This window comes from Dunckerocampus dactyliophorus, chromosome 6 (genome assembly GCF_027744805.1).
Source record: "Dunckerocampus dactyliophorus isolate RoL2022-P2 chromosome 6, RoL_Ddac_1.1, whole genome shotgun sequence".
Taxonomy (NCBI): domain Eukaryota; kingdom Metazoa; phylum Chordata; class Actinopteri; order Syngnathiformes; family Syngnathidae; genus Dunckerocampus; species Dunckerocampus dactyliophorus.
Genome location: NC_072824.1, coordinates 31385455 through 31410903, shown reverse-complemented (window position 1 = coordinate 31410903; position 25449 = coordinate 31385455). Strand labels below are relative to the sequence as shown.

At 40.7% G+C, this 25449-nt stretch overlaps 1 protein-coding gene across 2 annotated transcripts in view; it reads right to left on the bottom strand.

The window, feature by feature from the left end:
• LOC129183084 (FERM and PDZ domain-containing protein 1) overlaps positions 1 to 11428 on the bottom strand; it is a 32625-nt gene extending 21197 nt beyond the window's left edge. Inside the window, exons 1-4 of one of the 2 annotated variants that reach the window (XM_054779927.1) lie at positions 11166 to 11428; positions 5532 to 5752; positions 2086 to 2202; positions 1099 to 1262 (exon numbers count right to left, since the gene is read on the bottom strand). In XM_054779927.1, coding sequence (XP_054635902.1) covers positions 1099 to 1262; positions 2086 to 2198 — 277 coding nt within the window. In that variant the 5' untranslated portion in view covers positions 2199 to 2202; positions 5532 to 5752; positions 11166 to 11428. The remainder of the gene's footprint in view (positions 1 to 1098; positions 1263 to 2085; positions 2203 to 5531; positions 5753 to 11165) is intronic. The other variant, XM_054779926.1, reaches the window with a different exon arrangement.
• Positions 11429 to 25449: the final 14021 nt, after the last annotated feature.

Sequence of the window (25449 nt, the reverse complement as noted above, 5' to 3'; positions counted from 1 at the left end):
TCCTGACCAGTTGCTCGAGCCACCTCATCTGGTTCCTCTCAGTGCGGAAGAGCAGCAGTTCTAGTCCAAGTTTCTCCCGGATGACAGTGCTTCTCACCTAAACTCTAAGGGAGAGCTCTGCTACCCTACGGAGATAAATCATTTTGGCCGCTTGTACCCACAATATTGTCCTTCCACTCAATACCCGAAGCTTATGACCATAGGTAAGGGTAGGAACGTAGATCGACAGGTAAAATGGGAGCTTTGCCTTTTGGTTTAGCTTCCTCTTCACCCCAATGCAGCTAATGTAGCTAATGTAGCTAGTGTAATGGTTAATTAACCACATTTAGGGACTGATGTAATAACAAAAGTATACATATTTAACCAAATTGTACAAATTATTAATTATTAAATATTTTTAAGCAAAAAATTGATAAATGAAATAAAATATAAATGTAAGGCACTCAGAAGATGCATTCAAAGACATAATGATATGTAGTATTCTACACTGGTCACTAGGTGTCAGTAAGGTTACTGTAATGTTGGGTGAGGCACACAAGCACCAGATTTGATCAGCAGAACCACTGTGTTTTGCTGCAAGTTTGAATGATACACCGTAACACCGTAACCCACGGCAAGCTAAAACCCAACTCTCAACCTCACTTCCTGTCCTCCCTCCCTCCCTCCCTCCCTCCCACTAAGCTCCCTTAGCACTGTAACACAATTACACCAACACACACGAGCACTGGTCTTATTTATGTCTTAAATGGCTTAGTTTCTCTTATTATGTCTACAATATTGGGTAATATTTATATGAGTGAATTTCCCTGCTGTGGGATACAATAATACAATAATAGGAGTGTAATGGTGACTACGGGGTGTTATTTCATGTCTAGAGGGCTCTAATAATGTTAAAAAAACATCTTTAGATGGTCCAAACAGGTTTTCTATACTTTAACTACAAATATATTCAGTTCATAAGTAAGGAATCCTACTTTCACTTCACTAAATCACGGTCGGGTCTGGAACCAATTACCCGTGATAAACAAAGGGTTACTATATTTGTAGAACTTATTTTAATGTGAACAAAAAGCAAACAAGACATATTTTTTGGCATACCTGGGGTGACCTCTTCTACCAGGATGGGTGTGTGGGAGGAAAGAGTGAGGCCATGAGATTTGAAGTTTGGGTCCTGCTGGATCAATACATTCAAGCGGAATGGATAGTTCCTCTGGTCTGAGGTCCCGCACTCTGCTGTCCTGCCATCTATTGCAACTCTGTCTCTGGGATGGGCAGAAAAGAGCACAGGAGTTATTGCTTGTTTGCTACTGGTTGTTATTGTTGTGCCCACCGCTCAAAATTTCTGTATTCCACAAACTCGTGACATACGATATTGGCCTGATGTGATGATATTGACCGGTGTCTAATTTGTTAGATTAAAAAAAACACTTTTATGTCAGAATTCCGCTCCAAAGTATATCCTCAGAGAATGCAATGTGAACATTTGATTTGAAAGTTGACTACAATTTTTTCTACTATTTATCACATTACTACATCATCTCATTAATTTTCAATGTATTCAACCAGAAGAGAGTGTGTTTGGAATACAGGAAGTGAACAAATGCATTGCAATTGTTGTAAAACAGATGGTGGGTAGGATTACATAAGCTTTGCTTCTTCCTTACTCCTTTTGGACTGTCGAGTGAAACACTCGCTAGCTTTAGGTTTAACCTTAGCTTGATTGCTAGCTTCAAATTCTGCTTATTCTAGTGTGGTGGTTTCTTGAATGGCAAATGAGGTTTGTTGTATTGAACGTTTTGTTTGCAGCCCCACCACGACTCATTCTGGCCTTACATAAATTTCCCACCCCCCAAAAAAAGCGATCCTTTGATCTTTTTCTTTTACTGTGTAATACTGCCACATTGACGACATAGCCATGCTCCGACTGATTGTTGTTTACCCGTACAGCAGACACGCCTTTGCGGAGGTAGATAAGATTGATAAATAAGATTGGTTTCATATGTAAGAATCAGCCGATCGCCGATACCCCAAAATGAAGGAAATCAGCACCAGATCTGTGCATGTTTAGTAAGTTAGGTAGTTTACCTGCTTAAAGACCTGCTGCCCAACTCTCGGGACCGTCTCAGCCATCGTCCTACCACCTGCTCGACCCTGCTGGTCCTACGGGATGGGGAGTAACTCCTGTCCTGCAGTTCCATTTATCTAAAAGAGAAGTCAGTTAGAATCACAATACAACACAGAATTGTTGATTCCTTGACTAGTAATCCAGGCCAGTGGTGTTCCCCGTGCTGGGATACACAGTTAAAGATTGGCATTCCAGCATACTGGGTATGGTGAGCCAATACAAAATGCGGCCAACTGATCAGTGGAAAACAACCTGAACAACTTAAGTATCTTGAGAAGGACGATGGACTTTTGAATGGCCACTGGTGACACTGGTTGCGGCCAGCGCAAATAAGCCAGTAGCTCTCAAAAACCACAAGAGGGCGGAGGGTGCATAGAGCGTGCTGAAAACTTAGACACCATTGATTAGCAGCAAATCTAATCAACTTCCAAAGCACAAGTAATCATTAGATTACTGAAGAAGCAGAAACATTTTCGGATACAGTATATGCACCAAGATCAAGCAGCACAGATGAGGAAGTACACCTAATGTACGAAGAAGGAATTAAAACAATCAAAATGTTGGAATGGGAGACAGGAATGAGAGATAGATTTTGCAGAACGCAGATTTCACGAACGCATGACGTAGGCAGATCAATCCAAATATCGACAGCGTACCTGGGTGTGTTTTTGTTGTAATTTATATGGTTATATCTTTCGTGGTGTGAAATCACGGTCGTTGAAGAGCAAAACCATTCCTGTCTGGACATGCCTCCTTCTTTAGAGGATGCATACACTGGATCTTGCACCAATTTCTCAGAGGAGAGCTGCCCTATCTAGTCTGACTAGTGACTGTCTTACCTTGTCATTGAGTATGAACTGAATGAACTAAACCAGCTCGGACGACAGGCGAAAGGTCTTCAAAGACAACCTGAATTGGGTTGCATTGAGAAGAGCCAGATGAGGTGGCTTGGGCATCTGTTCAGGATGCCTCCCAGACGCCTCCCTGGGGAGGTGTTCAGGGCAAGTCTGACCGGTAGAAGGCCTTGGGGAAGACTCAGGACGTTGGAGAGATTATGTCTCCCAACTGGCCTGGGAACGCCTCGGGATCCACCGGGAGGAGCTGGACGAAGTGGCCGGGGAGAGGGAAGTCTGGGCCTCCCTGCTTAGGCTGCTGTCCGTGCAACTCAATCTCGGATAAGCGGTAGAAGATGGATGGATGGATATTATCATTACATTTATGAAAAAAACGTCTCAAAATAATGTTGACAATCATATTGTTTATCGGCAATAAATTGTAGGACAATTACTGTCCAGCAAAATCTTTTATCATGACAGGCCAGGTGGGAGTCGTAGCCAGCAAAAGTGCTAAGGAGAGGGCAGAGCCGGCAGATTCTATTCTGTCTGCAGTTTTTTTTCCAAAAATCATTAAAGTTGTTAACACAAAAGCTAAGCAGTTTTATGTTTTGCATTTTGTTCCCTTACTGTACCTAATATCAACCAAACTGCGACATTAAATCAGAAGTACATAATGAACCACAATCATGGCGTACCGTTACAGGCCTTAATAACCATTAACGATATTTTGAGATGACTAAAATAATTGATGGGTGGTTAGATGGATAATCTTAGCAAGCTGTGGTGTACCAAACAGCTGTATGAAGCAATCTCTAATAGACGCACTTTGCTGATGGTGGCCATTAGCGCCATCCATTAGAGGACACACGCGGTTCAAGAGAGCAGGAGTTACCCATTAATTTGAAAAAAAAAGCAGAGAGAAACAAGAAAGCAGGACATAAAAATGAAAATATTTTGATTACAGCTCAAGGAGGCAAAGGCTTTGGATGCAAGTGCTGAGTGACACAGCTGCTAATGTCTCCAGTGGGATCTTGTGCCATAAGCACATTATCCATCTGTCTTAGAAAACCCCTCACTTGCCTCAAACTGTTGTTTCTCCTTTGAATCTTGCAGTGCTACTTCCTGACATTTCTGGACCCTTCTTCACTCACGCCCTTCTCACTTCAGAGAGACACAGTGTTTATGTATTTGCCTGGGTCACATTATACTGTATAGCCACTAGTACGAGCCAATGAAAATCTTCCAAGTTACACCAATACACATCGGTGGTGGGCGTTGTATTTGGCATCTGGGCCTTCCGTGGGGATTTAACTGACTCAATCCACCTTTTAATACCACCACTTTCACGTCACAACTAAACAACCCATCAAAGGGTTCCGTGCTAGCGCCTGTATTGTTCAGACTTTATTTGTCCACCAGGCAATACGAAGAGAAAAAACGCCATTAACTTCCACTGCTATGCAGATGACACACAACTGTACTTATCAATGAAACCTACCCAATCTAATCATCTGTCCAAACTCCAGGCGTGTCTTAAAGACATCAAGAGCTGGATGACCTCAAGCTTTTTACTATTAAACTGGTTCCAAGTGCCTCAGAGACAAGTTTGCAAATGACATAAGTGCCCTAGATCACCTTGCACTCACCCCCCACTGTATGGTCAAAACCCTTGCTGTCATCTTTGATAAAGATATTTCCTTTAGTTCCCAAATACGATAAGTGTCAAGAACAGCATTTTTTCATTTACGAAACTTCCTGCCACTACCATATGCCAAAAAACGTGTTCATGCTTTTGTGACCTCCAGGTTGGATGATTAAGTCTCTGTTAATAGGTTGCCCTTAGAAATCTTTAAAGACCCTTCAGTTGGTCCAAAATGCTGCCGCACGCGTCTTAACCGGAACCACAAGAAGAGATAATATTTCACCCGTATTAGCCTCACTGCACTGGTTACCTATCAGATTTAGAATTGAGTTTAAAATTCTCCTTCTTACATATAAAGCACGATACGGTCAGGCACCAGGATATCTTAAAGAGCTCCTCGTACCCTATCAACCCAGTGGAGCAATGTGTTCCTACAATGTACACTTACTTGCCACTCCTAGAATTATTAGAAGTAGAATGGCAGATAGAGCATTTAGTTATCAGGCTCCTCTGTTATGGAACTATCTCCCTGACTCAACTCAAACTCACCTTTTTGCTAAAGCATATAGTTAGAACTGACCACTGATACACTGATATGTATCAGACACCCCTCTATGTTCCTTTGACTAAGATAAAGACTTGTTTTCTGACTTGATCTACCACCTATTCCTCGTCTCGTCTCGTTCTCGTGGACCCAATCTTGTGCAACATCTCGCCTTGCAATTAATGTTTGCATAATGTTCTGAATTTGCAAAGGCGCAGTCACACAAATTAGATTACAAAGTATGTCTACAGGCAATGGCAGGGACTTGGTGCGTCATCCGCACTTAGCCAGATTAGAATGAGCTTCTCCTTAACCTTCGAGGTCAGTTTAAGGCAACAGACTAAGCTACGGTATCACAGACAGTGTCTCTTATCTGCGACTCACTTCTCTCTCACTCTCTGCCCCACTCAGGACTCTCCAAATCATCGCATCTGGTCATCCGTCTTTGTGTGTACACCTACACATGGCTTCACATTCGCAGAACAACACACCTGCTCTCAGCACTTTAGGTCAGGGCTCCATGAGGTCGCCAGTTAAAGTCCCATTCTGCTGTCTCTCCATCCATCATTGCACTGCGGAGGAACAAGGGGACATGTCTTCCTCACCTGATGACAAACACAAAGTTATCAATTGGAGTTGGGAGGGTACAAAACATATGAAAGACAAATGCATACACGTAAAAAACGTATCTACTCAACTGCGGTATGTTCAAGGAGGAGTGAGAAAAAAGTGAGCCAACAGACACAAAGGTAGTCAGCATGGAATAGCAAAGATGTTAAAAAAAGACAAGAAGCAGGAAAATGACAGAGAGACAGGCGAGGAAAAAGCATGTTGGTCCTGCAAGGCTGCTTTCCGTGTGCTGTTGCACTTGCCCCGACTCCAAACACCATCCATATTTTATGAGGGCCTTGAAAAATGCCCTGGGAAAAGTCTCATCAGCCCAGCTGTCAGTTATTTCAATACTAGTCCCTAGCGTAGGTTGTCCCGCTGCTTTACTGAATACAGGGTTCCTACGGATTTGACATTTCAAAATGTCATACTTTTTCCAGAATATCTTAGAGCTGCAACAATTAATCGATGAATCAATGATTAATCGATTATCCAATTAATCAACAGCTATTTTGGCATTTGATTAATCGTTTTTTTAATTTTAAAATGTAAATATCCTCTGACTTAAATCTTACAAATGTGAATCTTTTCTCATTTCCTTAGTCATCCATGAAAACCATAACATTATTATCGTTGTCTTTTAGGCAAAACAAATATTCACACACATCAGCTTTGACTTTGACTCAGCTTTGAAAACAGCGATGGACATTTTTGCCTCTTTTCTGATGTCTCGGAACAAACCACTAACTGTTTGGTTCATGTTGATTTGGTCCATCTAGGGCCTAACTGATTAGCTTCAGATTAATCGACTAAGAAAATAATCGTTAGTTGGACTGGTTTGCAATCTACACGGTGTGTGTCTGCACGCACGTGCCTATCCAGGCTGGCGAAAAGCCCTCCCTGGGACGAAACGTCCCATTTCCGAATACTGTACATATTTCAATTGAGACACAGTCTGCATAAAAGCTGACGAAAAGGCGAGGCATTCGGCGGCAGAGGACATATCGGAGTACAGTCGTCCCTCGCCACATCACACTATCACAGTTTTTGAAAACATATATTTATTAATAAATCATGCTGCTTGAAGACGGTCTATTTGTCGATCTTCTAAATATGTTTTTTAACATTATTAGAGCCCTCTAGACATGAAATAACAGCCATATAGTCACCTTTACACTCCTGTTCCCCAATATAGTAGATGTAATCAGAGAAAATAAGACATTTAAGACATAAATAAGACTCGTGCTCACGTGTGTTGCAATAAATGTGTTCCAGATATGGAAGCTGGATTACGGCCATTACGGTATGATTATTATTAATATTATGATTATTATGGTATTATTATTGTGCCTGTTGTAAGATCATTTAAACCTGCAATAAAAGCCTGTTGTTCAGGCGATCAAGTCTGTGCTTGTCTCACCAAACAATAACTGACACCTAGTGGCCAATGTAAAATATTACATTCACACGTTGAATGGAATGCAGCTTCTTAATTCATTGTACAGTAATCCCTCGCTTATTGCAGTTAACTGATTCCAGACGTGACCGTGATAAGTGAACACCCGTGAAGTAGGATGGAATAGAATAGAACTTTATTGTCTGTTCTATAGAACAGAAATTTGTCTTCCAACACAGCTTATAAAAATAAAAATTCACTCACAATGAAGTACAATATAAAACACACAACAAAAACATAAGTCACAAAAAAAAAGATTCCTTTTTTATAAATCAAATACCTGCTTATAACCTTCTAAATACGTTTTTTTTTAACATTATTAGGGTCCTCGAGAGATGAAATAACACCCCTATAGTCACCTTTACACTCCTAACACCCAATATAGTGGACATAATAAGCGAAAATAAGCCATTTTACACTCGTGTGTGTTGCAAAAAATGTGTTCCAGACGTGTGGACAGGAAGTGACATTAGCGTTTCAGAATTAAATTTGAGCTGGATTACGGCCACAACAGCAGCCCATGTTATTATTATGATTATTATTATTATGTTAATATTGTTGTACTTGTTGTGAGATCATTCAAACCTGCTATAAAAGCATCTTGTTTCGGCTTTCAAGTCTTGTGCTTGCGTGTCTCACCAAACATTACACTAACATTACTAGTGACACTGAGTGACCAGTGTGGAATACTACATTTCATCAACATCTTTTTTACGTATTTTCAATGCTTTATATTTGTAATATAGATCATTTTGCCATTTTTATACATGGAAATGTTTGCAAAATGTTCTGCAAAAACCGGGTACAATTTTCTGTGACAGAGTGAAGTCGCAAAATTTGAAGCACTATGTGGTGAGGGACGACTGTACAAGGAATTAAGACGATTTCAAATTGTCAATGTAGTACATCGGCCACTAGGTGTCTGTAATTGTTCTTAAGTGGCTAATTTTCTCTGATTATATCTACTATGTTGGGTAACACGAGCGCAAAGGTGACTATGGTATGTCATTTCATGCCTAAAGGGCTCTGCTCTTCTGTATTTAGAAGGTCGTAAACAGTTTTTCGGTACAATAACTACAAAAATCCTCACTTTATAACGAAAGAATCCTATGTCCCCGAAATTCACTTATCACAGTCGGGTCTGGAACCACTTCACCGTGATAAACAAGGCATTACTGTATATATTGGAGGGTATAGGTAATGTTGTTGTCTTTTCGCGCAAAAACGTAACCAAATACCGAGGTGCTGCGCCAAAGCACCGTACCGTGGATTATCTTTACCGTTGCACCCCTTGTGTGTATGTGTTTGTGTGTGTGATGTTTTTTGTGAATGTGCTTTTTTCTGGGTTAGTTTCTGACTTCATGTCAGGGTCTGTGAATGTGTATGTGTCTTAGTCAAAGTGCTGCACGCATTAATAATGTATCGGGATAATGTGGCCGCTTCCCTTTGCCAAGGACCTACAGTCATGTCAACACACAGATGAGGACATGGAATGAGAGAGGAAGGAGATCCCAAAATATACAGGCCGTTGTATGAACAGAGAAGAAGACGAATCTGACTTCAGAAGGTTGTTGGGGTTTATGCAAACCTCCTTCAGGGCAGGTCAACTGATTCACATGAAAAAATATGTGTAGTGCAGTGACGGATTGTGTTTCCTGATAGAAAATGTCCAAACACTTCCACAGCCAAGGTGCTAACATTCTATCTAGACTTATTTGAAGGGATTGTGGTCACAGGTACTCAATAAACAGGTACTGTGTCTCCTCAGGCTATTCATTAGTGCTGTAGGTCCACTGGATCATTTCTAATCGCTCACTGGGACATTGGAATGTGCATGGCAGTTTTCCCAAGCAGACTATATGTACTATGTGCATTATGTATGTGTATTTTTCATGAACTTAACATTGTGCAGTTACCTTTTTACATATTTTTTATGACATAGCGGTGACACTGCAAAAAAAAAAAAAAAGGCAAGTTTTGAGTGCACATTGACATTAAATTTGGACTCCGTTGTCAGGTTTTTAGTCAGCATGTTCGGAGAAGGTGTTGTATATATACTGTACAGTATATACTGAGTGGAGGTGTCACAAGAGCTCACAAGATACAAAAAATGTCTCTTACAGAAACAAAACTGTCTCGTGGGCACCAGGCCTGGGATGATCATAAATAAATCAATTAATCACACAATAAATGAAAATGAACTTGATCATTTTGTCGGCCTCAGTATATTTCCATGTGCATGTGCGTCTGTTTTCCTCGTCTCCCACCTTCAAACAGGCAGGGAGAGAGTTCACTCTGTGCTTTGCTTTCAGTACCTTGGCACGTTTGTTCCATAGAACAACGGCATGAGTGAGCCCTTTTTTTAGTAATACAGTCTCTTCGTCTCGGTGGGTGGAGGCGGGGCCTGGAGCATGCACACAGTGCACAAGAGTGTAGCCTCGTTAGGAGCAACGCAAGGTAAGGTATTAGAAATTAAATTACTACATTGCAATATGTGGCCAACATGCTAACCGCTTGGCCACCATGCGGCCAAGTTGGCAAAAATGATGCAAAATGACCCGAAATTTGTAGTTCATGGCTCCAGCCATGACCAACTGGCTCTCGCAGCTCAGCCTTATTCCAGGTGTGACGTAATCTGGGTAACACCGCTCAGCTACACAAACATGTCGGTGTATGAGACAGAGGATGATTACAGTGATTATAGCGAAGATTTGAGCGATGTGTCAACAGTTTGAGGAGGAGGAAACATTTGGAGATGAAATAGAGAACTTACAGAACATAGACTTAGCCTTAAGACACTATTACTCTTCATGAGTGTCAGTGCAGAAAACTGTAGCAGTTTCATTGTGACAGACACACCCTGACCCATCACCGCCATGAAACCTGACAAATGCAAATGCATCAAAAATGTATCCGCGGCTAAAAATAACATAATAAATTAGTAAGGCAGTCAGCAGGTTTCGTATTTCATCTCCCTTTCATCCCAAATATGGCCGCAACACAGACAGTTCACATACACATTTACACGCTGTGTAAATAAGGGCCTTCACACCTCACAGCATAAAATACACACCCTGATGAGCACATGAAATGGCAACAATACAGGCTGTCTGGTTCAGGGAGGCATGATGCAGCAAAATATTCATCAGAGCTACCTTTTCCTGTAAAATGCATGACTAGGGAGCATCTCTCAGTCACTTGCAAAGACGCTTGAATTAAACTATCGATCTGTCCCTGACTTTGATTTATTTGCGTAGTCATCAACTGTTCATCAAGTTGCTGAATAAAGAGAATGCTTACTTACTTTCTTTTTTCTTTTTTTACTGCAGAAAGCCATCCAGGCCATTAACATCACCCTGCTGATAAAGCTTTTCTTTTTTCAGAACATTCCATCCGCCAGACTCTTTATAAGCTAAGAAATCCACGAATAAACTGCGGCGTCGCCAATTAACGTGGATCTCTCTTTTGTCGTACTACTTTAAATATATAATTATAATCATTTTAATGGGTAATTCATCACTCTGTAAGTCGTTATGGTGATGTTTGTTACTTGTGGTAGGTTTACGGTCTTACATTCGAGTTGTAGTATTAATTCACAATGCAAAAGTTGCTACTGTACCCGCACTCTCTATCCAAATATTGGTGGATAGCATACAAAACTGCTCAGCTGGGATGTACATTAATGCATGCTCAGTGGAGCAGAAGCTGTGCTGCTGTTGTTGTTGGTACTTTTGCAGCTTGGTGTCATATTTCTTCCGAGTTGGTCCTGCAAAATGTACATACAGTATGTGGTGTACAGTACACTCCTTTATGTATACCCTGTTTCCGACCGTGATGCAAGCAGGACTTTTAAAAAGGAACACACACACACACCGTGTACTGTATTTTACATACTCGAGCACAGTTTCTTAATCACTTTAGGTAGCCTTGTAATAATGAGTTAAAGACCTTACCGAGTGGTGGGGGGGTTCGTGTCTCTAATCCCCTCCGGAGAGCGACGGGGTCCACACCACATCAGACGTGGAGTTATTATTACAGCGTCCAGGAGGAAAGAAAACAAGAAAGAAAAAGAAACAAATTCAGCTTCCACTGTTAGTGGACTCAGTATTCCAAATGAACGATAAAGCTGCACAAGGACGACTGTTGGCGATTAGAAAATCCCACAGCAGGTGAGCACGCAGGCGGAAGGTTGAGGCGCGCGCACACCCTTATCCCCCCACCACGCACACGCACACACACACGAAGTGAATTCACCCGGATTTGTTAGTTAATTATATTTAATATATTGATTGTACCTTATTTTATGCGATTTACGGCTTCTTTCTAGCGTACAGTAACGTGTATTGCAACGATTTTATATTTTCCAGAAAACGTGTAGTTTATATTTTTGGTTATTCACTCGCTCGTGTGGATAAATACGATTTTTTTATTAATTTGAAGAATTTTATATATTTATTTTGAACATGTACGGCGACATATTAATGTATCATATTTTAAAGGTTTGTTTTTTGTCATCAGGAAGCGGTGTGCTTTATTTTGAAATCTGCCGTTTGCCGTCAATGAACTACTGTAGTACAAGTTGAAACCAAAAGGTTTGAAATCAAGGACACTACAAATGGAGGGCTTACAACAAAGTAGCCACTTCCGTTGTATGCCCTGCGCGGGTTTGGCCGCCATGATAGTGAGCAGAATCCAGAAACATTGCATTGTAAACATGCTCGATAGAATAGATGATCCAAAAGACTAGATTTGTAATTTTTTAGTTTATTATCCATGTAATATAAGTATTATTATTTTGTATGTTGATTGTGAAGTGTAAGGAAGGAAAAAAGTCAAATAAAGAAGAAAGTTTCTCTCATACTGCTGTTCAGGTTTTTTATTGACATGAAGGTCAGTAAATAATATTCATTTAATTTCATCAAAGTGTACGCACAGCGTATAACTTTTTTAAAAATACCAATTTTATACTCAGCTCTGAGCTATCCATCCATCCATTTTCTATACCGCTTCTCCTCATTAGGATGTGGGGGTATGCTGGAGCCTATACCAGCTGACTTCAGGCAAGAGGCGGGGTACACCCGGGACTGGATGCCAGCCAATGGCAGGGCACATATAGACAAACAACCATTCACACTCAAATTCATAAATATGGACAATTTAAAGTCGGCCATTAACCTAACATGCATGTTTTTGGAATGTGGGAGAAAACCCACGATTCGAACCAAAGTCTTCCCAATCTCCAGACTCTGACTGTGTGGCCAACATGCTAACCACTAGACCACCGTGCAGCCTAGCTCAGAAATAGTGAATACAAATGTACACTACCCGCCTAGCCCCGCCCACCGCTATTGCTCACCATCATGGCGGACTGCCCGTTCCATTGCTACACTCTGTTCCAATCATCTACGATTTATGACCCTATCAAAGGAATTCTAGTGTCCTTAATTTAAACCACGAGCAAAGCAGCGTCATATCGCCATTCAGACATCGTTATGAAATAACGTTTTGGGGACATTTTTCATGTTTGACTGGACACGAGCCTCCCCACTTTTGATAACGTTGTTGCATACAATAACCAATGCTCATAACAGTGTGATCAAATAAAGATATTCCCCTACATCCAATGTAACGAACTCCAATTTAAAAAAAAGGGAGGGGGGGGGGGAGCAGTTGCTTCAGGAAGGGTGTCCGTCAAAATGGAGCCAAACAAATCATGCAAGTGACTTTAGCGACCCCCGGTGGAAGAAGTCAAAACACTACTCTTTGAGCTCCGTCAGTGTTGCCAGAAGTATGATTATTGTTGCGTTTACGCTATAATTCCACCCTCTGTACGACGTATGATCATTGATAAATAACTAAAAAAAAATCCCATAATGTACGATAAAACCTGCTGAATACATGGCCATTACCAAACACAAACGGGATACATCCTGGCCTGACGTTGTGCATCGTTTCACGTACCTCAGGTTGAGGCGCTGTTCTGCCAGAAGAACCTTTTTTTGCAACATTGCTTTTCGTTTATATAAAAAGGTAAAACTGCACTGTAAGCTATATTCTACACGGTCTGTGTTTTCGTGTTTCACTGTAGGAGACGGTCCTGGGCAATGTCAAATTGGCTATGCAGCATACTTTTTCTCATAATACAATCATTATAAGCCTGTGGTACGATCATTTGTTGTTTCTCATCTGGCAACATTTTGCTAACCATGGGACACCATTGTGATATACTGTCATGGCCACAGGACGTCAGTGTTTCACAAAATACCATTGCCTTATAAACCATACTTGTTTCCCCACAGTAATTTAAACATTACTTTCTATTTAATTATAGTGTTATAAATACTTAATTACTGCACTTAGGTCTTTTTTTAATGTTTGTACTTCACTATTTCTATACTCCACTACACCTTTACATGTTATTTTACATTACTTACAATTTCAGTACTACTGAGACACAGGTGAGCTTTGGGGGCAAAAATCCAAAGGATTTGAATAACAGTAACCGACTTTTCGCTGTTTACTTTGCACTATTGACTTTATTGTGCTCAAACAATGACAAGTAATGCCTGTGAATATTCCAGGTCACTGTATTCTCATTCTCATTCAATCAACTGCAACTGGACTGTTCAGGTTGTTTTAGAAGATGTTTCACAGGCTTCATTGGTTCATTCTCAAAGACTAGGTGGGACACACTCTTGTCCTCTCGAGTCTGACTGGTGTGTAGATAGGACAGCTGTAGTCTGAGTGGTGTGTCCCACCTAGTCTCTGAGCATGAACTAGACTTGAGCTGTCCTATCTAGTCTGACTGGTGTGTTTGGCTTGCTCCACTAGCCTAATGATAAAAGCCCTAGTCTAGATTTTTAAAGCACACTCATACCCGAGAAGCTAAAATGATTGCAGTGCCGTCCAAAGGAGGCATTGACTCACATGAAAGGAGAATAGAGGATCCTCTATGTCATTAGCTGTAATTAGCTTCATTCTTGCAATATGGATGAATTTCAAATGACTGGCTTACAGATATGAGCTTTACCATGAGTGCTTGTTCTGCGCTGGAGTCAGACTTGCACTGTGAATGAAGCGGTTGCATTTGAAGAAAGTTCACATGCAGCTGCAACCACCAGATGGTAGAGTTATGATATTGAAGATAAGGTGCCTCAAGCAAAGTAGAATTCAGGAATAAATGACACATTTTGAAAAAGATGTAACTCGTACAGATGAGATATTAGGTTTTACCAACATTTCCTCAAAAGGTGGCTGTGACACTGAAAGCTCCGTCACCAAATGTCTGCAGTTTGGAGCAATACAACACAGGGATGCAGCCCATGGCTGCAGTTTATTATGATTAATTATTATTACATATGATATCCATATTTGTGTGGATATGGCTTTAATCCTACCCCTTCGCCATGTCGATTATTGATCATTTATTCTCATCATAATGCATGTTTCACCTTTTTCTGATTGAATATTCCTTCCCCTAAATGTCCCATATTTTTACTTTAGTCAAAACAAACAAAAATGGGTACTGCAGGTAATGGTGACCATACTGTTAGATATTATATATCTATATATTCAGTCTAATACTTCAGTGCATTTTCAGTCTAATGGCTTCTCATAGAAGGCTTTCTTGACGCACGCACTCACATAGCACAACTACAGTTGCACAACACTCACAAATAACACGTGGACAAATATACACAATCGATGCATCGTTCTCACTCACACAAGCTTAACTTTCACTTTTACACAATCTTAACTTTCACTTTCTGCCAAGTAGACTGTGTACTTTCATTCTGGGCTCTTCCTCGATCTTCCTCATTCGTGATAGAGTCCAGCGCTGTAACCAAATACACACTACTGATCAAAATTTTAAGACCAGCTGGAAAATTGCAAGAATTTACATTTTGCACTGTTGCATCTTAGGGAGGTTCTGAGTAGAGATGTAAAATTCAAAAACAAGAAATGGGAGTAAAATATTTTTTTTGTCAGCAATGTACTGCAAAGACCACAGCATTTAAAAACCAAACTCTTGGCAAAAATGAAATGTGGATTGGTGATGATCTCTTGATGGCAAAGGCAAAAAACTTTCTCTCTTTGGGATTGTTGACACTTTTGAAACGTATTCAACAATCCTGAAAACTATGGAACAAAAAAGTCAAGTGAGGGAGGGAGCGCCATCATGATCCCTCGATGGAACAATGGAGCTTCAGGTTGTGCAGGGGTGTCAAATGGCAGCTGGCTATGTGGAGATGTAACGACTGGCTTTTCCAACAGGGCAGCACTGCACTTCACAATGCCTGCCTGACAAAGGACTTCTTCCAGAGCGATAAACTCACTCTTTTGGAACAGTCTGCGTGTTCCGCTGATCTGATCTGATGTGTGAAGGAGAGATATGGCAGGTCTTTCCTTCCTGCAGCTGTCACACTCCATAATACAAGATGCTCCAATAATCCTGTACAATAACCGTGCAATAAACCGTGCAATAACAATGCAATAAACAAGTGCAATAACCGTGGCTGATCAACATGTACATACTGTAGCTGTAAATAGTGTATATAACGTCTTGATTTCTATTGCCTTGATTTTGCACTTTCTATGCTCTTGTGTTCTTTTGTCCTCTGCTTTTGCTGCTGTAAACCTGGAATTTCCCCTTGTGGGACTAATAAAGGCATATCTTGTCTTATCTTATCTTATCTTTAATCCAATTGAGGACATTTGGGGATGGATGGCAAAGGGAGTTTACATAAATGGACGTCAGTTCCAGACAGTAGATGCCCTGGCAACACTGGCATCAAGCTTGCCCAGACCAATTTTTGAGGCAAACAGCATATTTGAGTTTAATGGTTGCTTGCAATAAATTGCTTACTCAAAATGTTTTTTCTCTCATTTCTGTTTCTTCTTTTTGCACAGTCCAACAGTGCAAAATGTAAATTCTTACAAACCTTTCAAATTGTGTGATCATTGATTAATTCTGAGATAGCGATGCGGTCCAAAACAACAGGAAGGAAGGCTAAAGGCTTAAGCCACTGCAAGCTGTGAGAACACTGGCGAAGTGCAATGGCCGTGGTGAACAGTCAGGTCTTTTCACCATGGTTCTTGATAAAGATGTTGAAACTAAAAATAACTACCTATATGGTATGCAATCAATACGGGAATTACACAGATTTTCTCATGAGGAATGATGCAAATCTCATTTGTCAACCCACATGATTCTGGAATCCAAGAGGCCCTGCCATTGTTGGATATGAGAAGAAAAGAGTAATCAGGCTTTTGGACGGGTTTTGAATGGCAGGTGGGCCTTAAAACCAATGCCTACTTGACATGGTTCCTTGCATGTTTATCAGGAAAGTGTTCATTTGATGGTGGATAAGCCCCAGCAACTCTTATTTGGTTTGAACTTGTCTTTTATTCATTCCATCACTCCCACTACCCACACCTCCACCATGGCCCGGTTTCTCCTGGCAGGCCTTAATCTCACAGCCTAATCGGCTGCAGACGTGAGGCTTTGCCATTCCCCACAGGGCTTTGCATGGGATATGGCCAAGTTTCAGAGGAAATGCAAAGGTACTTGGAGTAACAATGGTATAAAGATACTGTAGGTAAAGAGAGCTCAGTGTGACTTTCTACTGGTTTGACAAGCATAATATGCAGACATATCTGTACATGATATTCTTACCAGTGGGAAAAGTCCCATCCTAACAACCTTAAAACCTTGCATGCTAATGTAGGCAGACTAAACCCACACTACATGCATAGCTCTGAGTCATTTTTTCAACATTTTCAACATTCAAAACTATCCCAGTGAAGTATTAACGCTTTGCTCCACAGAGCGAGACCGATTTACTAAGAATTTTTTTTACCTGAACTTATAATAAACATGAATGAACACGGCCTTCCTTAATTTAAAAAAAAGGGATGAACACAAATAATGAATTTCAAATCAGGTCCTTTGAGAAGTGCTGGGGTTGGAACCTGGCCTTGGAATCGTTCCCTTGCAGCTCCATAATCACACCATGGTTTCTGGTGTCTCCAAACCTGTCTGGATACATCTATTTCATGAAAACGAGGGGTGTAACAGTACAATCTTCTGTGTTATACACAGTGGTACCTTGACCTCGATTTCGTAGGATTCAGTTTTGGACAAAAATTGCCACAAAAAAGTCTTAATTCTTGCACACTGGCTCGGTTATTGTGCGGCCAAACAGTGAGCCTTTGGGTGCACAAACAAAGCATCCACGTGTTGGGGACTCAAGTCTCTGTGACGAATGGATTGTGTTTTTTTTTTTAGATAGACAGATTCTGGCCAGGGAATCCTTTATTGTGTGGGGGTGGTTTATTTGTTCATAAAAAGCACACATAATGACGAACAACTCTGTACCTGTCTACTTTCATCCTCCGAAGAAGCACTGTGCACTCTGTGCTAATGAGGCGTACAAGCGGACTGCTTATTTGAGTGTTCAGAAAGTCTGTTTTTTTTACTGAGTACAACGGCAAAATAACCCACTATGGGGCCAGAAAAGTTGCTGAAGAAGGTGAGAAACACTAGTTAATTCAAGACAGAACTCGTACATTGGGCACAACTTCAGTGGAACCTTGGTTAGTGTCATTACTTTGTTCCAGGAGGTCTGACTCTATCCAAAACAGATGTTAACTGAATAAATTTTTCCCATAAGAAACCATGTAAATCCATTTAAGGTTGAGCAACCGAAAACCACGATAGATGACATGGATCAGAACACGCGAATGAATGACGTGGTTGTGACGGGGCTTCGGATCAAACCTGGGTCCTATGCCAGGGCAGTTGTGAATAAGGATAAACCAGACGAAATGGATGTCACTTCAAAGGAGCAACAAGTTTTCACCCTTTTTGCAATCTAAGGAGGTCGACGTAGACATCCAAACTATTGATACTTGTGTCCCGCTGTATGGCAGTAACAGAACTACACCCGTCATCATCGTCAAGTTCACTAACAGGAAATTCAAGACTGCACTGCTGAAACAAGGAAGAAGCTGAAAGGTACAAACGTCTACATGAATGACCATCTGACCAAGCGCAATGCTGAAATCGCCACGAAAGCACGAGATCTGAGGAAGCAACGAAGGATCCAAGCTACTTGGAGTGCAAATTGCAACTTCATTAAATTAATTGGAGGAAATGTATTCATTTAAAATTAATTTGGAAATAGCAGAAAGGATACGTACGACCAAATACAAATAGACGGAATGGACCTTCTAAGAGTGAGTGAAAAGAAATTTCTGGGGATCATAATAAATGAAAAAATGAGTTGGAAATCTCATACCAAAAATATACAACAAAAGGTGTCGAGAAATACTTCAATATTTGTTACTTCAATTTATTTGTTCCTGACCAGAAATCACTCCACATCCTTTACTGTTCTTTGGTATTACCATATCTAACTTATTGTATGGCGATATGGGGTAATAATTATAAAAGCTTAAATGTATCCCTTTCGGTACTCATTTACATGCATTACCAATCACCAACAAAGAAACTATAAAAACGTGTTTTGGGTTAACATTTTGGATAGTCATATCAAAGACGGGTGATGTAACTTAATGTAACTTGTTTAGCATGTCCAAAAAAAAAATGCACAAGTGACCATGACTAATTGTGGTGACGATTAACTCAGCCGATTAACTTTTAGAAAAGGGAGAAAAACAGCTTTTTGTGAAAACATACATTTCAAGCATAACTTTCACTTTGACACAAATGTTTTATGCGTTTGTGACAGCTCAAATATCTAAACAACTATACCACAAATAACATAAAGAACACAAAAAGGGGTTGTTTTACATCAAAATTACAATGTATTTACAAATATAACACCATGAACTATTTACAAGTATGTGTGCACACGAGTGCGCATGTGCGCGTGCATGCGTTAGAATTTCCCTACAATGCGTAACCTTCTGCACACTACACTTCTTCCTTCCTGTCATGTGTGATTTGTCCGTTAACACAATCTCTGCTGAGCTCTTATCAAATGCACTTCGTTTTTATGGCTTAAAAGTGCTCTGAACGCATTAGTGGAGAGTTGCATCATCACCTCTTTTTGCCTATCATGCAAAAAAACGTAAAAGTCGTATAAATACGTTGTTGGGTTGATGGTGCGTTTGGGATTATAAAAACATATGAATACATATTTGGCACTGAATGAGTTAAAGGCAAAATTTGAAAATCTGTCATTGTTCATACATTTCTGGATTACCCTACAACACAACCTGACTGAAGTGAAGAAAAACATTTTCTGAAGTTTTTTTTTCTTATTTTGGCAGAGTGCAGTGTTAGTGATGGTTCTGGACTTGGACTGTTTCAATGGCTCATCATCAGTGTCTCTCGTAATGTAGACCGGCTCTACTTTCATGTGCCAGAACTGCCAGATGGCCAGTGTGAGTGTGGCCACGGCTCTTCATTTGTTCCCTTCATGTATGTTACATCTGATTCACTGACACTGACCTAAATGCCAGTAGACAGAAATTACACAAAAGACAATGTATGGCCAAAGTTTGATGATGACAGTCTGGCTTTTGATAGAGCAGCATATCGTTGCCTTTAATGCTGTTAAGCCCTTTGATTTGTTTTATTAAATTCAACAATGCCTCTCCCCCACTCACTTTCACATTAACACTGTGCCGGATTTGATGCAGCCCACCTCATTCAATGGGCAAATGCTGCTCTTTTTTTTTTAATAAGCAGTGATGAATCGCTACTAGAATCTTCTGACATGAAGGAAATTGATTGGTTAATCTTTGAGTACATTTGCATTTACTTCAAAAGGCAATGGTTTACACTTGCATGTCATTTATTCGGGGCCGGCGAGTTTGGTATCAATCCTATACCAAGTAAATACAGGGCCTGTACTGCCGAGTGACACATTTTACTAGAATACTTTCAAGATTATTGACTAAATTTGTGATTTTACCTTTCATTTGTTGATCATGATTATAATTATAATAAAACACAGAACAAGGATATAAGGAAATTAAAATATATTTATAAATGTATTTAGACATATTTATTATAAATAATATCAATGTAATATTAATTAATATGAATATTATAATATATAAATATCAATATTTATTATACTTAGTTTAGTTTAAAGGAAAATTGCACTTTTTAAAAAATTAAAGATTCAAGATTCAAGAGTTTTATTGTCATATGCACAGTAAAACAGGTGGTTCTGCTATGCAATGAAATTCTTGTTCTGTTCATTCTCCCAAAAAAAGAAAGAAAACACAAGAAAATGAATAAAAAATGTTGCCCATCATCCACAATGATGTTCAGTGAGACATGAACACACGTCTTTCACTTTTTAGTGCATTCTAAAGATATAAAAACAGACAAAAAAGAGGCACGTAAGAATGCACGTAATGGGACGCACCTATTCCGCCTATAAAGCCTTCTGAAAAAAACTCCAAAAAGCACCAACAACGCTCAATTTACATCTAATGTGACCTGCATATTAACTGAGCTACAGAGGCATTGTGATTATTATTGTTATTAACATTGTTACGCTGAAGAACTATGTTACTGGCGTAGTGACACGTCGCCACACCACACCGGCAAGCTACGAGCTGGCTAGCAACTAGCTTCACCACACACTTGGAGGTAAGTGTGCAGGCGTGTGCCGCCACACCACAGGTATTATCTATATCAGCTATTTAACAATATGAACATCGCAACAAAGAAACACGAAGAGTCATGAAGAGTCTGAACCGTATTATTCATTAAGACTGATTTTCGTGGGGAAACAAACACATCAGCATACTGTATTGTGTGTGTGTGGTTCGCACATGCCACGTTGGAGAGTCCCACAAAGCGCCATTGTTGGATCCTAAAAGAGGTGTCACACATTAAAGAGGAAGTAGTGGTAGCAGGTGGTGTGCTGGAGGAAAAGGATCTCCCTGTGGTCCCATTCGGGCCTTGGAGAGACAGGTGGTCAACTCCTTTAATGTTGCTAGCTTTTTAATCTATGTGTGTGGCTCCTCAACGAGGCACACCGTACACCGAGTATACGGCGAAGTTACTGGAAAGCCTGTGATACAGCTTTTGCTGTTGCCGACCGTTTCATGTTGCTCCACCATGCTACAGGTTTTAACTGAGTAAGACTGGAATGTACATAAATAAAGGATTTGGATCTATGAACCACAAACTGTAGAAATAATGAACAGGATTAAGATTCATTTGGATGAATGATGCAATTGTGACGGTTTTGTTGCGATATAAAAGATGATTACAGATTTATTGAACATGCCCAGGTCATTCATCAAACACGAATAATAAATTGCAGTTTGTTTGTTTTTTGTTTTTACATACTGGATACACCAGGGGTGTCCAAAATGCAGCTTGGGGGCCATCTGCAACCAGTGTCTCGTTTATTATTGTAGAAGCATAGAGAAATAACATGAAACACTCAAAAAAACAGCAAAAATGATGAAAATAGAGCAAAAAGGCACAATGTAAAGAAAAAAGGCTGAAATATTGATACTAACAATTAATTCATAACACAAAGCTTTGGTTATAAATATATTAGCGTCCAACCCCGGTTAGCGTATTTTTTGATTTACATTGAAAATGTACGGCACAATTGTTTTCAGTCACGTCCAGAATCACGTCTTCAGTGAAGATAAAGTGACCTTGAAGTACTCATGACTCCAAAAAAGTTGGGAAAAAAACAATAAGAAAATGAAAGTACTCAATAAAACATTTTTGTCATACGGCTGCAATAGATAAGTCAACAACTATGAAATACGAGTGAAATGAAGTGGTGATTTGGACACGTGCGTTTTCTGAACGCAAGTTTTCTGAATCGACGCCACAGCGTGTTGGGATTCACTTTCTGAAACTGACAGATCAAATGCAAGCTAGGAGCGTGTAACGGATGCCAGCCAGTCTACGTTGGTAAACCTGACCCACTCCCTCAGCCTCAGAGCCGTGCTGAACGCCGGGTTGACTGTCCGGAATTTTAGCCCGGCGGTTAGCATCCTCGACTCCCATTCTGAACATCCTGCGTTCGAGCCCACAGGAGTTACACGAACCAAGGTTCCAGGTTATATAAAAATATGTAAAAGTAAAAGTGTCCCAAAGGGAAGTATCTTCAAACACTTCAGTTACGTAGTCAATGCTGGTATATGTTTGATTGCATAGTTTGAATAGTACATCTATAGTACATATCTTCCTTGGTCCTATCGGAGTACCATCTGTAGGGCCCGGCTTAAACCTGTGACACCACTTTCTCTCACAGATGCGGGTGCTTGTGAGAAATCATCCCAGCATGACATCATATAATGCTTTCAACATGTGGGAGTTGACTTGTATGCAGCCAACAATGGACACTGGAATGCAAACTAAACTTCGTTGCCCAGCATTTGAATTGCTGCCCCAAACCTGATGACAGGGAGGAAGTGTACACCAAAGGATGCAGTCCAGCAGGCAAGAATCGCACTCTACCACGGTGACATCATGGGCTAAGTCCAACGTGGAAGAAGCCGGTTTGGATTGCGTGAGAGAAGACCCTGCTGGCGTAAATCATCTTCATCAGAACGGAGGAAGCTGGTTGTTGCTGAAATCCGGCGACGGGAGGAGTCCAGCAGGTGTGTCAAGGCAGTGTTGCGGGACGAACAGGAACAGTGCATGAGATGGGAGAGTGTGGAAAAGTGTAAGATCAGCTGGAAGGACATGTGGGAGATGGAGGTGAGCAGGATAAGTTTACTCATTTGCGCCACCAATGATTTCCTTCCATCCTCCTAAAGATCCACCGTGCCCCCGATGCTCAACACCAGCTACACCGGCTACAAATCCTCACTGAATACAAAGTAAGCCTCTCCCAAGGACGATACACCAAGTGACATAACCGAGTGCTAAAATGCCTGGCAGCAACCCTGGAAAGCAAGAGGGCCACCATCAATGACTTGCCGCCCAGAAAAGCTTCCAGTGTACCAATTGCCTTTGTTCGAACGACCAGATTGAGTGAACTGGACGCAACTCGGAATTGGCAGATGCTGGTGAATGTGGGCCAATGGCTCACAGTTCCACCAGAGATAACTACAACCAACTTGAGGTCTGACCTGGTCCTGTGGTCCACCTCACAGCACAGGGCATACTTGGTGGCGAGTACAGTTCCCTCGGAGGATGCTCTGGTGGAGGCCTTTGAAAGATACTCAGTTACTCCAAACTTGCAGCAGAGGCTGAAGATAGAGGATGGCTAGTAAGTTTTCCCAGTAGAAGGTGGAGGTCGGGGATTTCTCACAACAACTACTGTAAGACTGATTAGGGACCAGGAGACAATCTTTATGCCAGGCGATTAACGAAATGTCTGAGACGGCAGAGAAGAGTAGCCAGTGGTTATGGCTGAAGAGGAGAGAGCCTCACTGCTCTGCCAGATAAGCTGAGCTGGAGACGTTGTGCGCAAGTCAGCAAAACGTTAATAAAAGTAGGATCCCACTAGACAACCCCAGTGATGTGTCAGGCCAGGCGCAAGTTTGGTTCAGGGAGGAGGACGCCCCTGCTGTGCACAGTCCATATGCACTTAGAATGGTTTTATCATCACGTCCCAAGTATTAGGAAACCATAGTAAGGCAATGACGTCTTTTCCTCTGTCCTCTTAAACCACCACAGCTGTGTTCCTGACATACAGTACGTGGACGTCAATGTCGTGTTTGAACCACAGCAGTAGAGGCAAGTAGAGACAGAAGTGCCACAGGCGACTTGGAATTCATTTTGACTTTTGAGGTGAAATTTCACATGCTTCCCTCTTCTATTGATGTCACATCGACCTCCGCTCTCTTAGTCACACTGTCATTATCATATTGCTTACAGTCTAATCGTAATAACTCAATGACTTCTCCAACTCTTTCATCCTTGCCTAAAGGATCATCCCAATTCTTGTATTCATCATTTTTCCCTCCCACATGATCGTCCCTTGCTCCATTCTCACGTTAATCTCCCCTTTTCATTTCCACTCTCCTCAAGTCATTTTGCCCATGTGAGATCTCTGTCTTTACTTTCTTCAACACGCAACACAAAGATCCTATGGGGACAGCAAGTTGTGTGTATTTCTTCAGGGTACTTATATTGCTATGTTGAGATGAACCTTTTAACTTTTAGTACAGGGCCAAGCATGGTTGCATTTGTTTTGCAATGTTTCTACTGGTACCAATGTATACGTGGTATACATCCACGTAACTGGAACGACGTCGGCTACAAAACCAGTTTAAGAAAAATAGAAGACAATTCAGACCGCAAGCACTTAAACAGGCACATGTTGGAAACTAGCGAGCGCTCCCAGACCAGCAAACAAACTTACCAGAAAAAGAAGCAAATAACTCAATTGGGTAAAAGTCCCATTGATTTGTTTTTTTAGTAACTGGAAGACATGCACCGTATCGTTCTCCAGGAAAACCTCTGTTCACCTTCCGTTTGAATATATAATCCTTCATCTTGACAGTCAAATCCGTTCAAAATATCTTTTACGTTCTGCTTTCCGGCTGCTGCTATTGGTGTCAAAAAAAATGAAATAACACTGGCTATTCCTCTCTATGGAAGGATGGCAGTGACAAGCACCATCCAGCTCATGCGCGCCCCCACCCCTTCAGGTTGAAGTGAGTACTGCAAGTGCCTTCCATATTATATTTCTGTAAATTTTATTGTCCGATTAGCAAGAATAATGACGTTACACTTATATTAAAGACATTATGCAGTCTGTAGAATGTCATGCTGTAGAATAAATGAAGAGATGAAAAAAATATGACTGGTCAAACAGACTTTTTTATTTAACCGGGTCACAAAACAATGTAGGTGTGTTTTGAAATGTTTGTTGTCCGACAAATAGACACGCAAAGATATTATTGTCAACATTTTTTAAGACCAAATAAACTACTATACAATAATGTATAATAATAAAAATCAATAATAATAATAATATAGATCACCGTTTTTCTCTTATTTACTTGGATTCTTCACCTTTGTTGATGGCTTGTATTTAGTTACCAAATAAATGCATGATGCAAGAAACACTTAACTGCGCACCCTTACTTGCTAAATATAAAATTGTCAGCAGAGATCTCATCTATGTTTGAGGTGTGTTATGAAACGGAAATGGTGATCGCCGGTGCGTGAACGTTGGCGCTGAGCTAAATGCAACAAGCGTCAATAGAAGTGCTCTGTGACTAAAGATCCCACGTATATGTGGGTTGATGTGACAAATCTTACGT